The sequence below is a fragment of the Tamandua tetradactyla genome, chromosome 2 (genome assembly GCF_023851605.1).
Source record: "Tamandua tetradactyla isolate mTamTet1 chromosome 2, mTamTet1.pri, whole genome shotgun sequence".
NCBI lineage: Eukaryota > Metazoa > Chordata > Mammalia > Pilosa > Myrmecophagidae > Tamandua > Tamandua tetradactyla.
Genome location: NC_135328.1, coordinates 46840270 through 46853518, shown reverse-complemented (window position 1 = coordinate 46853518; position 13249 = coordinate 46840270). Strand labels below are relative to the sequence as shown.

The 13249-nt window shown below is 35.5% G+C and overlaps 1 protein-coding gene across 8 annotated transcripts in view; it reads left to right on the top strand.

Annotated features, from left to right (window-relative positions):
* NR6A1 (nuclear receptor subfamily 6 group A member 1) overlaps positions 1–13249 on the top strand; it is a 292713-nt gene that overhangs the window by 47978 nt on the left and 231486 nt on the right. For 6 of the 8 annotated variants that reach the window (XM_077144653.1, XM_077144639.1, XM_077144647.1 and 3 more), the window contains one exon: positions 635–700. The exons of the other annotated variants lie outside the window; for them this stretch is intronic. In XM_077144653.1, coding sequence (XP_077000768.1) covers positions 635–700 — 66 coding nt within the window. The remainder of the gene's footprint in view (positions 1–634; positions 701–13249) is intronic. 8 annotated transcript variants of the gene reach the window in all.

The window sequence follows — 13249 nt, the reverse complement described above, 5'->3', positions numbered from 1 at the left end:
TGATCAAGGACCTAGATAAATACTTTAAAAGAGACTTGAAAGTTAAATTAATCCTTATCCTCACCATAGGATTCTTGCCATCTGACAACCCTGGTAGATGCCCACCAAGCAGGGATGGACATAGGATGATTAGGAAAGATAAAAAACAGTTTCAGATTAAGACAGCCTGACACCTCTAGTTTATTCGTGCTTTACATTCAGTTTCAAGTATCTTGGAAGCTGAAGGAGACTTTTTGTGGATTCTTTAAGCTATGAAAGCTACAAATATACTTCTCAACTAAAATACCCAAGGTCCTACACAAAATTCCAGTATGCTGTACCATGTCTGCATGGGTCCATTCCTAGATATTAAACTATACATATTGTGACTTTTATTCTCAGAAAGCAATTCTCATAAGCCCAAGTGTGGTCTATAGAGCATGAACTTAAGGCTGGATGTTAGTAATTAAGGTAGGAAAGGAAATTAACCATTTATTGTGAATTCCTTATGTGCTAGGCACTATGCATGTATCCAGTAGGAGTGAAAAGGTTTTTGTCATATAAAATTATCTAATTTCGACTTTGTAATATGTAGTTCATGTAACACATTTATTTTTCTTTTCCCTCCCTCCTCCTTCTTGACGTGTATGCCAAGCCAAGACACAATTCCAGCCCTCAAAGAACTCTGAGTTAGTCAGGAAGGCAGACACAAAGCTTGATGGTATGTATCTTTTAGTATATAGTAATAATGATAGCTAATATGTATTGTGCACTAAGTGCTTCATATACATTTTTCTTAAGCACTCATAAAACTTATCAAAGATATTATCCCCACCTTATAGATGAGAACTTTGAGGTTAAATGACACACCCCAAAGTACATAGTGGAGGAATATTTAAAACCCCTGTTTTCACTAGTTTTCTGTCCTATTTCTATCTTTCTTGATCTCTGACAAGTCTCAAGTGCTATTGAAGAGTTAAAAGCTGTGTTATGGTTCACAACATATAGATATAAATCTACCATGAGACATTTTGTGTATAGAAGAATAAAGGCTGTTTTCTAAGTGTCATTACATATAATAGAGTGATTTTAGACACAAAGTGAAATAATTTATAGATTTCTTCTGTGTTCAGGTTCAGGATTATTTCATTACTTATCAGGTTCTTTCCTGAAGCAGAAAAAAGTTCATAAAATCTTCCTTGTTCTCCTTTTTCTGTCCCCTTTCCTCTATATCCTTGTGTTAGTGATTTTAAGCATTTTGTATTCATAACTGTTCTAAGAGCCTATTTGCAAAGCTTCAGCTGAAACTGCTAGATCAAGTCTGTCTGAATGTGGCCTTTTGCTGGGGAGTTCCCTTTTGATAAGGATTCTTTTGAACAGGATGGGTGTGGGGCAGATTCAGAGCTTAGTTTAAGCTCTCATCCCTTTGACCTCTGTCCCTGTTTCAGAATTTATATGGACATGGTAGGGACTCCCTATGAAGCCAAGAGTTTAGCACTTGTTTGTAGCTGATGAAAAGATAGTTGCATTCAAAGGATCCTTGGATAGTCTTGTATCTCTGCCACTATCTCTGATGGGTACAGTGAATGCTTGAATATGTAGGTCTGGAGATTTATAATGGGTGACTAAGAAGGAATGGGAAGAAATTCTGAGGCCAGATATATTGCTACAATTGTACTTTCTATGAGAGCAGTATTGCAGTAACATTTGAGGATCAGAGAAAGGTGTTTACAACCCTTGTTTTATTTCCATTTTTAAAAAGAGAGCCTAAAATGGTAGGTTAAACTCAATACGTATGACACAGGTGTGTGTGGGAATGTTTCTTTTCTTTTTTCTTCTTTTTAGTGCCTCACCAAAGAGAAAATTTGCTGTGTTAGGCAATTGTCCAGTAATGGAGGGAAACCCTAGCTTAAAGCCACCCTCTTCAAAATTATGCATAGTTTTGTAAATTAGTGGGTTTTTCCCCCCCTAAAAACCTTGTGCTTCTCTAAGTATGCTGAGGAGAATATAGCAATTCAGACCCCAAATGAGCTTTCATGTGCCTTTTTTGGGGCATGCTTTGGTCAGGCAGGACCACTCTTTAAGCCCTTAAGATATGTAACCTAATGTTACATATCTTTTTTTTGTTCAGTGTTTGTTGTGGCTATGAATCTGAAAGAAAAGATAAGCTTCTTCCTTCCCTTTGAAGGGAGCTGACAGTTATTGTGAACCAAAATTGAATAAATAAATGTTCTGTTGGTAAGCACAGGAAAAGATAAACTGCGTGAGGTATTAAGATTTAAAGTGAAAATATAGTATAGCTTTTTCACTTATTAGTGCCAAGTCCCACATATAAAGTGAAATCTGGCCTCTTAAATATATTTTGTCTGACTTGCAGGATGTTTAAATGAATAAATATTACTTGTCAAATCTAAAACCTGCAAGAATTTCATCAAAATGTGGACTTCTGGCTTTCTGGATAAATTGGGAGATCCGACATCACTGGGCCTGGGTTTCCAGTATGTTACTGATGCACCTGGCATCCTTTACCTATTTGTGTAACCTGCCAGTCTTCAGTAGACATCTGAGTTTGCGACTCCTACATTAAAGAATGATAATTGTCACTGCTGATGAGGGTGTGGGAAAATGAGAACTTTTCTAAGTGTAACCTACCAATCAATATCTGTCAAAACTGAAAATGTGCAGGCCTATAGAATTAGCAGTTCACACTTTAAGAATATTTCCTAAAGAAATGACAGGTATGCAAAATGTATATTCAAAGAGATTCCTTTCAGTATTTATAGTAGAAAAGAAGAACAATGTAAAAGTTTAATAAGGAACAAAGATAAATGGCTTATGATTAGCCATGCAGTGGAATGCTGTAGAATTGTTTCATGAGACAGCATATTTTTATGATGTAGAATAATGTGTACAGTATAGAAAAAAGCAGTTTACAAAATGGTGTGTGTGTATGTATATATGGTTTCATCTATATTAAAATATATCTGTTTTTCTAGGTATAAGGAATGTCTAGAAGAAAATACATTGAACAGTTAACAGTATCTTTAGGAGGATGGTATTATAGGTTGATTTTCATTGTCCCTGCATTTTAATATATTTTTAAAGGATCTTGTATTATAAAGAAAAAAGATAAATGGTTAAAAAAAAAATCTCTGGCTCTCATTTCAGCTGCCAAGTTTCCAGAGCCATTCTGCCAAATTGAGCCACCCAGGCTCCCACTTTCCACTTAGATCACATTTTATGTTCGGAATTCTCTTATCTTGAAAATCATCTAGGGAAGGGGAATTGGTGCCCCCAAATAGCAGGAACCACCTTAAAGTTCAAGGACTAGGTAAAAAGCTCAGTGCAGCAGTCTCAGGCTTCTCTTTGCAACCTTGCCTCCATTCACTAATCAAACTGTCTGAATTGCCCTCCTTTTCAGTGTCTAGAAGCTTGAGCCAGTACTTTCAAGAATGAAAGATGCGTTTGAAAGTTTTTCATTTATAAATTGGGCTATCTTGGAATAAATGAAATCATACAGCAGTGCTCTTCTGGGTCTAGTTTTTTTTAGCATATTGTTTGAAACTCATCCATGTTGTTGCAGGTGTTTTTTTTTTAAATTGCTGAATAGTATTCCTGTTTATCACAGTTTGATTATTCGTTCACCTGTTGATACCTGGGCTGTTTCTGGTTTTTGCCTATTGTGAATAAAGCAGCTATGAATATTCTTGTATAAGATTTTTTGTGGCTATATGTTTTTATTTTTCTTAGACATCTAAATAGGAATTGTTTGGTCATATGGTAGATGTGTGTTAAACATTTTATGAAATTGTCGAATACATTTCCACAATGTTTACATCATTTTACAATTCCATCAGTAAAGTATGAGCGTTCCAGTTGTTCCACATCATTGTCAGCATTTGGTGTTATCAGTTTTTTCAATTTTAGTCATTTTAGTAAATAATATGGTACCTGATGGGACTTTAATTTGTATTTCCCTGATGACTAATTATGACAGTTGCTTTTTGATGGGATTGTTGGCCATTCATATATCATCTTTTATGAAGGGTTTGTTCAAGTCTTTTGACCATTAGAAAAGAAATCATGTTATTGAATTGTAGGCATTTAAAAAATTCTGGCTGCAAAAGTATCATGAATAATTTTTCCCAGTTTATGGCTTGCCTTTTATTTTATTAACATTTTTTTGGGTATGAGCAGAAGTTTTAAATTTTAATGAAGTTTGATTTGTTAATTTTTTCATTTATGATGAATACTTTTTGTATCTTCCCTTAGAAAACTTAGCCTACCATAAGGTTGCAAACCTAAAGTTTTCTGCTAGATACCTTATGGTTTTAACTTTAGTATTAGTGTCTAATCCATCTCAAATTAATTTTTGTGTATGGTATGAAGTGTGTCAAGGTCTTTTTTATATGTATAAGTATTCATTTGTTCCAGCACCATTTGTTGAAAATAATTTTTTCATTGACTATTTTGATGCCCTTGTTGAAATCACTTGTTCTTTATATTTGTGAATATATTTATGATATATTCTCTTATGGCAGCTATTTGTCTTTTACCACATTGTCTTGAAACAACACTATCTTAGCTTTATAATAGATCTTGAAATCAGGTAGTGTTAGTCCTCCAACTTTGTTCTTCCTTTTTAACATTGTTTTGGTTATTGTAGGTTTTCTTTTTCCATTTACATAAGTTTTAGAATCAGTTTATCGTTTTAAAAAAACAATATAGGCTACTGCCGTTTTGATTATATTGCACTATGGGTTTGAGTAGAGTTGTCATCTTAGGTCTTTCTGTTCTCTCAACAATATTTCTTAAAGTTTACTGTTGAGGGCGTGTACCTTTTTCTTTAAATCTATCTCTAAATATCCTGTTTTTAAAAAAAATTCTATAGTAAATGATAGTATTTTTAAAATTTTATTTTTCAATTTTTATATACTAATATAAAAGGTAGTCATTTGTATCCTGCAACACTGTTAAATTTATTTACTATTTCTAGTAACTTAAGAAAATACATTTTTGATTTTTTGTAAGTATATATCTGTGAATAAAGAAAATTTTATTTCTTCCATTTTGATGTTTATGACTTTTGTTTATTTTTCTTATCTTACTGCTTTGGGTAAGATTTCCAGTATAATGGTGAATAGAGGTGATGAGAATGACATTTTTGCTTTTTTTCCTAATCCTAGTGGAGAAAGAATTCGGTGTTTCACTATTGAGTGTAATGTTAGCTGTAGGTTTTTTTATTGATGCCCTTTATCAGGTTGAGGAAGTTCCCTTCTATTCCTAGTTTGCTGAGAGTTTTTATCATGAGTGGATGTTGAGTTTTTAATACATTTTCTGCTTCTGTTTAGACATTTAGACGGTTATCATGGTGAATTACAATAATTGCTTTTTTTTTTTTTTTTTTTTGCATGGGCAGGCACCAGGAATTGAACCCGGGTCTCTGATATGGCAGGCGAACACTCTGCCACTGAGCCACGTGGCCCACCCCATTAATTTCTTTTTGAAAGTTGAACAAGCCTTATGATTGTTGGATAAACCCCACGTGGTCATGATAAAAATTATCATTTTTATGTATTGCTGAATTTCACCTGATAATATTTTGTTCTGGATTTTTGTGATTAGGTTCCGTAAGGGCCAAAGCCCAAGTTTTTAACCTTCAAAAGATTTTTATTTTTCTTTAACTTATCATTTTAAACACATTCTCCTTTATTTTGTGTGACTCGGTATTAATTTTTGGTGTACTCATAAACCACCCAACTGGCTTTCTAGATAGCTTTAGGAGTTCTTTTTTTTAAGTTTGAAGTCTCCATCTAGTGGTCTGTTCTTGAAAGCTCAGCAGTGAGAACTGGTGATAATGCATTGGTGTTTACTCCCATTTAGTTCACTAGGTGGCAACACTGAACAGTGAAGAATCTGTGTAAAACTTAGAAGAAAACGATATTTGAAAAACTCAAATTAAACAGAACAGAAGAGCAGGATTTTGCGAAAAGTGGTACAGCTAGACTTCAAAAAGGAGAAAAGAAGGTTATACCCTTAGCTCATTCTAAGAGTGTGTAGGAAAACTTACTATATGGGAATCCTTTTCTCTTGCCTTATTCTCTCATGCTAAAAATTTTTATTTATTTAGTGGAGAGCTAGTAGCATTGCTAAAATATATCCATTGTGGGTGGAGAGGAATTATATGTTCCAGGAAGGCAAACCTAGTGTATGAAATCTTTATAGAGTCTCAGTTTGAGCCCTAGGTGTTCTTAAGAGTTAATGTAACCTTAAGTGATATTGGTTGGAGTTTAGCAAACCATGATAATTAGCACCATCTAATTGAAGCTTGCATGAGAGTAGCCTCCACAATAGCCTCTTGACTCTACTTGACCTCTCTTAGCCACTGGTACCTTATTTTATTAAACACCTCCTCCCCCCACCCCCCGACTTTTGGTCCAGAAGGCATTGTTGATCCCGTGGTGCCAAGGCCAGATTCATCATGGGAAGTTGTGCCCCACGTTGTCAGGGAGACTTGCACCTCTGGATGTCATGTCCCACATAGACATGCAGACTTTGGCTTAGAGAGAGGGAGAGGCCACATCTGAGCAACAAAAGAGGTATCCTGGAAGCAACTTTTAGGCTTCATTGTAGGTAGCCTTAGCTAGTCCATTACAAAAATAAGTTTCATAACGACAAGTCTTAAAATCAAGGGCTTGACTTATTTTCTTGGGAGTTCCCAGTGATTGAGAGGGTACCTGGGGTTTAATAGTTAAACTATTAGTACATATATTTATTTCCATTTGGACCCCCAGGGGCTCTACCAATACACTTTAATTATCAGCCCACCATAGTGTGGGATGTATCCAGGTATTACATTAAGCTATACAAAATTACAAGGTCTCTTCCCCATTCTGGTCTCCAGGAATTGGGTTATTTAAATGAGCTATCCAGACAGGTTGATTTTGACTGTGTGTTACAGAAAATATAGACATAACAAACCTTTCTGCCTTTGGTCTCATACAGTATACCTCATACAAGTGAAGGTCTAGAGTACATAGAAACCTTCCAAGAATTTTATGTTTCAGGAAGGCAAACCCAGTGCATGAAACCTTTATACAGTCTCAGTTCGAGCCCTACATGTTCTTAAGCATCAGCAGGAGTGATGTTGGGGTTTACAAACCAACATCATCTTTTACCCTGCATTCTAACTTACCTTAGGCTCAGCCAGATTGGCTTCATTTTAACCTCTAATTGAGGCCTAATCTATTTTTTCAGTTACTTTAATTTATTTTATATAGCTATACAAACTTTCGGGGCTGCAGCCCCTTCTGTTCCTGGGTCTTAGGTCACAGAGCTACTCAAAGTTCTAGGGAAATAATATCTGATACACATGTAGTGCAGTGTCTCAGAATCTAGAAATACATATACAACTTTAGACTAAATGTAGCTGCTATAAAGATTTACAATCTAGGCTACCATTTTCTAGTATTTTATGAGAGAAACCTTAGCATATTTGTTCTTTTAGGTTTCAGGCTTATTTTGCATAACACATTGCCCCAAGGTTTATTCAGTTCGTTGTATGCCTCTTGACGTCTTCCCTTATTGTAGCCGCACCATATTCCATCATATAAATATATCACTGTTTGCCACTGTGCTTTGCAGTCACTGTATCTTTCAGCTCCCTCCATCTACTGGGCATCATGGATAATGTCCAAAATAAACAAGCCATGTCTTATAGTATTCTTGCTTGGTTGTACAATCAGCAGCGCTCTCAAATTTAGACAATTTTTATTGATCCATAATGACTGAACTGGCAAAGACAATGTCACCAACTATTGAAACTACCCCTTATCCCTTGCCCCTCCCCCCAATTAGTTGCCCCTAGTAATGTTGTGGTACTGTTGATGTCTTCCTGTTAACTACTGGCCATAGCATGCATTTTTAGTTTTCTCCCTGTATCCCTCTGTTAACTCTTTGTCTGCTATTGAACCATTGAAATAGTTCATGCAAGAGCTTATTTATAAATGTAGATTTAATCAGTGGAATACATGGCACTATACATCTGTTTTCAATTATATTCAGCTTCATTATGGCAATGTTACTTATAAACCCACTTTAATTATCATCACTTGTATCCGTTCCCTTGCATTTAGATTCAACCTCTTTGGGTAGCCTTTCCGCTTTCTCTCGCTTTTGTGTACCTCTAAGGTCTGCTATATTCTACCGTGTAACCTCTGAGATTACCTTAACCAGAGTCATGATAGCAAAATCATGCACTATCATTCCTTTTGTGTCTGACAATTTCACTTAGCATTATGTTCTCAAGGTTCATCTACATTGTCATATCCTTTGGGACCTCATTTCGTCTTACTGCTGCATAATATGCCATCATATAAATATGCCATATTTTGTTTATCCACTGTTCTGTTGATGGGTATTTGGATTGTTTCCATCTTTTGGCTAAATATTGCTGCTATGAACATCAGTGTGCAAATGTTCTCATTTGAGCTGTCCTCAGCTCTTCTGAGTATATACCAAGTAGTTATTGCCATGTCATAGGGCAACTCAATATTTGAGTAGTATTGAGTAAACGAAATATTTAGTTTTCTGAGAAATTGACAAACTGTCTTCCTTAGCAGCTGTCCCATTATATTATTCCCAGCAACAATGATTAAGTGTTCCAATTTCTCCACATCCTCTCCAACTTTGAAGTTTTCTGTTTGTTTAATAGCAGCCATTATTATAGCTATGAGGTGATACCACATTATCTTAATTTGCATTTCCTTTATAGCTAATGAAAATGAACAACTCTGTGCTTTTTAGCCATCTGAATTTGCTCTTCAGAAAAATGTCTGTTCATATCCTCTGCCCATTTTATAATTAGGTTGTTTGTTCTTTTGTTGTTGAGCTGTATAATTTCAGATATGTGGCTTCCAAATATTTTCTCCCATTGAGTTGGCTGCCTCTTCACTTTTTTTAGAAAATATTTTTATTGACAAATCTTCACAAACATACAGTCAGTGGCTAACAATATCATGACATAGTTGTGTATTCTTCACCATAATCATTTTTTTATGAAACATACCCACATACAAACACAAACATTCTTACCATATGATCATTCCATTATTGTTATATAATCAATAACTCACAAAATCATCATGTAGTTGTATATTCATTATCATGATCATTTCTTAGAATATTTATATTAATTCAGCAAAATAAAAAGAAAACAAAAAAATTCGTACATACCATACCCCTTATACCTCCCTTTCATTGATTACTAGCATTTCAATCTAAATTTATTTTAACATTTGTTCCTCCCGTTATTTATTTTTAATCCATATGTTCTACTCACCTATCGATAAGGTAGATAAAAGGAGCATCAGACACAAGGTTTTCACAACCACACAGTCACACTGCGAAAACTATATCATTATACAATCATCTTCAAGAAACATGGCTACTGTAACACAGCTCTACATTTTCAGGCAGTTCCCTCCAGCCTCTCCATTACACTTTAACTAAACAGGAGATATCTATTTAATGCATAAGAGTGACCTCTAGGATAACCTCTCCATTCTGTTTGGAATCTCTCAGCCACTGAGGCTTTATTTTGTCTCATTTCACTCTTCCCCCTTTTGGTCAAGAAGGTTTTCTCAATTCCTTGATGCTCAGTCCCAGCTTATTCTAGGATTCTGTCCCACTTTGCTAGGAAGGTCCACACCCTTGGGAGTCATGTCCCACATGAAGAGGGGGATGGCAGTGAGTTTGCTTGTCATGTTGGCTGCGAGAGAGAGGCCACATCTAAACGACAGAAGAGGTTCTCTTGGGGGTGACTCTTAGGCCTAATTTTAAGTAGGCTTAACCTATCCTTTGTGGGGTTAAGTTTCTTATGAACAAACCCCAAGATTGAGGGCTCAGCCTATTGCTTTGGTTGTCTCAATTCTCCACTTGGGAAAGTTGAATTTTCTCCCTTTCTCACCATTCCCCCAAGGGGACTTTGCAAATACTCTTTTTTAATACTTTTTTATTCACTGTTTAAATCACTCTGGGATTTATCGGGGCATCACTCTGGACAAACCTACAAAATCTCATGCCTTACTCAAGGTTTCAAGTATTATGGTGTTCAATTAAACTGTCCACATAAGTTATATTAGGAAATGCACTAGTCAAAATATAAATTTTGTACCAAATAAACATTTTTTTGCTTTAGTCTCACAGATAAAGTTTTAAAATATTAGTTACCGTCTGTTTTCAACACCCTGCGTTATTGACATTCCTTTGTTCTTCATGCAAGCATTTTTAAATTTGTACATTTAGTCACTATCATTATATACTCTAGACATTCCTAGATTTTACCATCTCAATCTTTATCATCTATCTTTCTTTCTAACTTCATCTGTGCCCCCAGACCTCCTCCCTCTATCATTCTCATATTCAGCTTCATTCAGTGTTCTAACATTATTGTATTACAGTTAGGTAGTATTGTGCTATCCATTTCTGAATTTTTATAATCAATCCCATTGCAATCTGTATCCCTTCCATTCCAATTACCCAATATCTACCCTATTTCTATCTCCTGAAGACCTATGTTCTTAACTGAAATTATCAAAGTTCATTCCTTAATGTTAGTTCATATCAGTGAGACCATACAGTATGTGTCCTTTTGTTTCTGGCTGGTCTCACTCAGCATAATGTCCTTAAGGTCCATCCATGTTGTTACATATTTCATAACTTTATTCTGTCTTACAGCTGCATAATATTTCATCGTATGTATATACCACAGCTTGTTTGCCATTCGTCTGTTGATGGACATTTGGGCTGTTTCCATCTCTTCACAATTGTAAATAATGCTACTATAAACATTGGTGTGCAAATGTCTATTTTCTTGCCCCCATGTCCTCTGAGTAGATACCTAATGGTACTGCCAGGTCATATGGCAACTCTATACTTAGCTTCCTGAGGAACTGCCAAATTGCCTTCCACAGTGGTTGTACCATTTGACATTCCCACCAACAGTGAATAAGTGTGCCTCTGTCTCTACATCCCCTCCAGCACTTATCATTTTCTGTTTTATTGATATGTCCATTCTGGTGGGTGTGAGATGATATCTCATTGTGGTTTTGATTTGCATTTCTCTAATAGCCAGGGAAATTGAGCATGTTTTCATGTGCCTTTGGGCCATTTGTATTTCCTGTTCTAAGAAGTGTCTCTCCAAGTCTTTTGCCCATTTTGTAATTGGGTTGTCTGTCTTTTCTTTTTTTTTTTGCAGATGGCTCTTTTTTTTTTTTTTTTTAATTAACAGAAAGAAAAAAAAAAGAAATTAACACAACATTTAGAAATCATACCATTCTACATATGCACTCAGTAATTCTTAACATCATCACATAGATGCATGATCATCATTTCTTAGTACATTTGCATCGGTTTAGAGGAACTAGCAACACAACAGAAAAAGATATAAAATGTTAATATAGAGAAAAGAAATAAAAGTAGTACTAATAGTAAAAAAAAAAACAAAAAAAAAAAACCCTATAGCTCAGATGCAGCTTAATTCAGTGTTTTAACATGATTACTTTACAATTAGGTATTATTGTGCTGTCCATTTTTGAGTTTTTGTATCTAGTCCTGTTGCACAGTCTGTATCCCTTCAGCTCCAATTACCCATTATCTTATCCTGTTTCTAACTTCTGCTGGACTCTGTTACCAATGACATATTTCAAGTTTATTCTCGAATGTCCGTTCACATCAGTGGGATCATACAGTATTTGTCCTTTAGTTTTTGGCTGGACTCACTCAGCATAATATTCTCTAGGTCCATCCATGTTATTACATGCTTCATAAGTTTATCTTGTCTTAAAGCTGCATAATATTCCATCGTATGTATATACCACAGTTTGTTTAGCCATTCTTCTGTTGATGGACATTTTCGCTGTTTTCATCTCTTTGCAATTGTAAATAACGCTGCTATAAACATTGGTGTGCAAATGTCCGTTTGTGTCTTTGCCCTTAAGTCCTTTGAGTAGATACCTAGCAATGGTATTGCTGGATCGTATGGCAATTCTATATTCAGCTTTTTGAGGAACCGCCAAACTACCTTCCACAGTGGTTGCACCATTTGACATTCCCACCAACAGTGGATAAGTGTGCCTCTTTCTCCGCATCCTCTCCAGCACTTGTCATTTTCTGTTTTGTTGATAATGGCCATTCTGGTGGGTGTGAGATGATATCTCATTGTGGTTTTGATTTGCATTTCTCTAATGGCCAGGGACATGAGCATCTCTTTGGCCAGTTGTATTTCCTCTTCTGAGAAGTGTCTGTTCAAGTCTTTTTCCCATTTTTTAATTGGATTGACTGTCTTTTTGTTGTTGAGTTGAACAATCTCTTTATAAATTCTGGATACTAGACCTTTATCTGATATGTCGTTTCCAAATATTATCTCCCATTGTGTAGGCTGTCTTTTTACTTTCTTGATGAAGTTCTTTGATGCACAAAAGTGTTTAATTTTGAGGAGCTCCCATTTATTTATTTCTTTCTTCAGTGCTCTTGCTTTAGGTGTAAGGTCCATAAAACCGCCTCCGATTATAAGATTCATAAGATATCTCCCTACATTTTCCTCTAACTGTTTTATGGTCTTAGACCTGATGTTTAGATCTTTGATCCATTTTGAGTTAACTTTTGTATAGGGTGTGAGATACGGGTCCTCTTTCATTCTTTCGCATATAGATATCCAGTTCTCTAGGCACCATTTATTGAAGAGACTCTTCTGTCCCAAATGAGTTGGCTTGACTACCTTATCAAAGATCAAATGTCCATAGATGAGAGGGTCTATATCTGAGCACTCTATTCTATTCCATTGGTCAATATATCTGTCTTTATCCCAGTACCATGCTGTTTTGACCACTGTGGCTTCATAATATGCCTTAAAGTCAGGCAGCATGAGACCTCCAGCTTCGTTTTTTTCCCTCAAGATACTTTTAGCAATTCGGGGCACCCTGCCCCTCCAGATAAATTTGCTTATTGGTTTTTCTATTTCTGAAAAATAAGTTGTTGGGATTTTGATTGGTATTGCATTGAATCTGTAAATCAATTTAGGTAGGATTGATATCTTAACTATATTTAGTCTTCTAATCCATGAACACGGTATGCCCTTCCATCTATTTAGGTCTTCTGTGATTTCTTTTAACAGTTTCTTGTAGTTTTCTTTGTACAGACCTTTTGTCTCTTTAGGTAAATTTATTCCTAAGTATTTTATTCTTTTAGTTGCAATTGTAAATGGGATTCG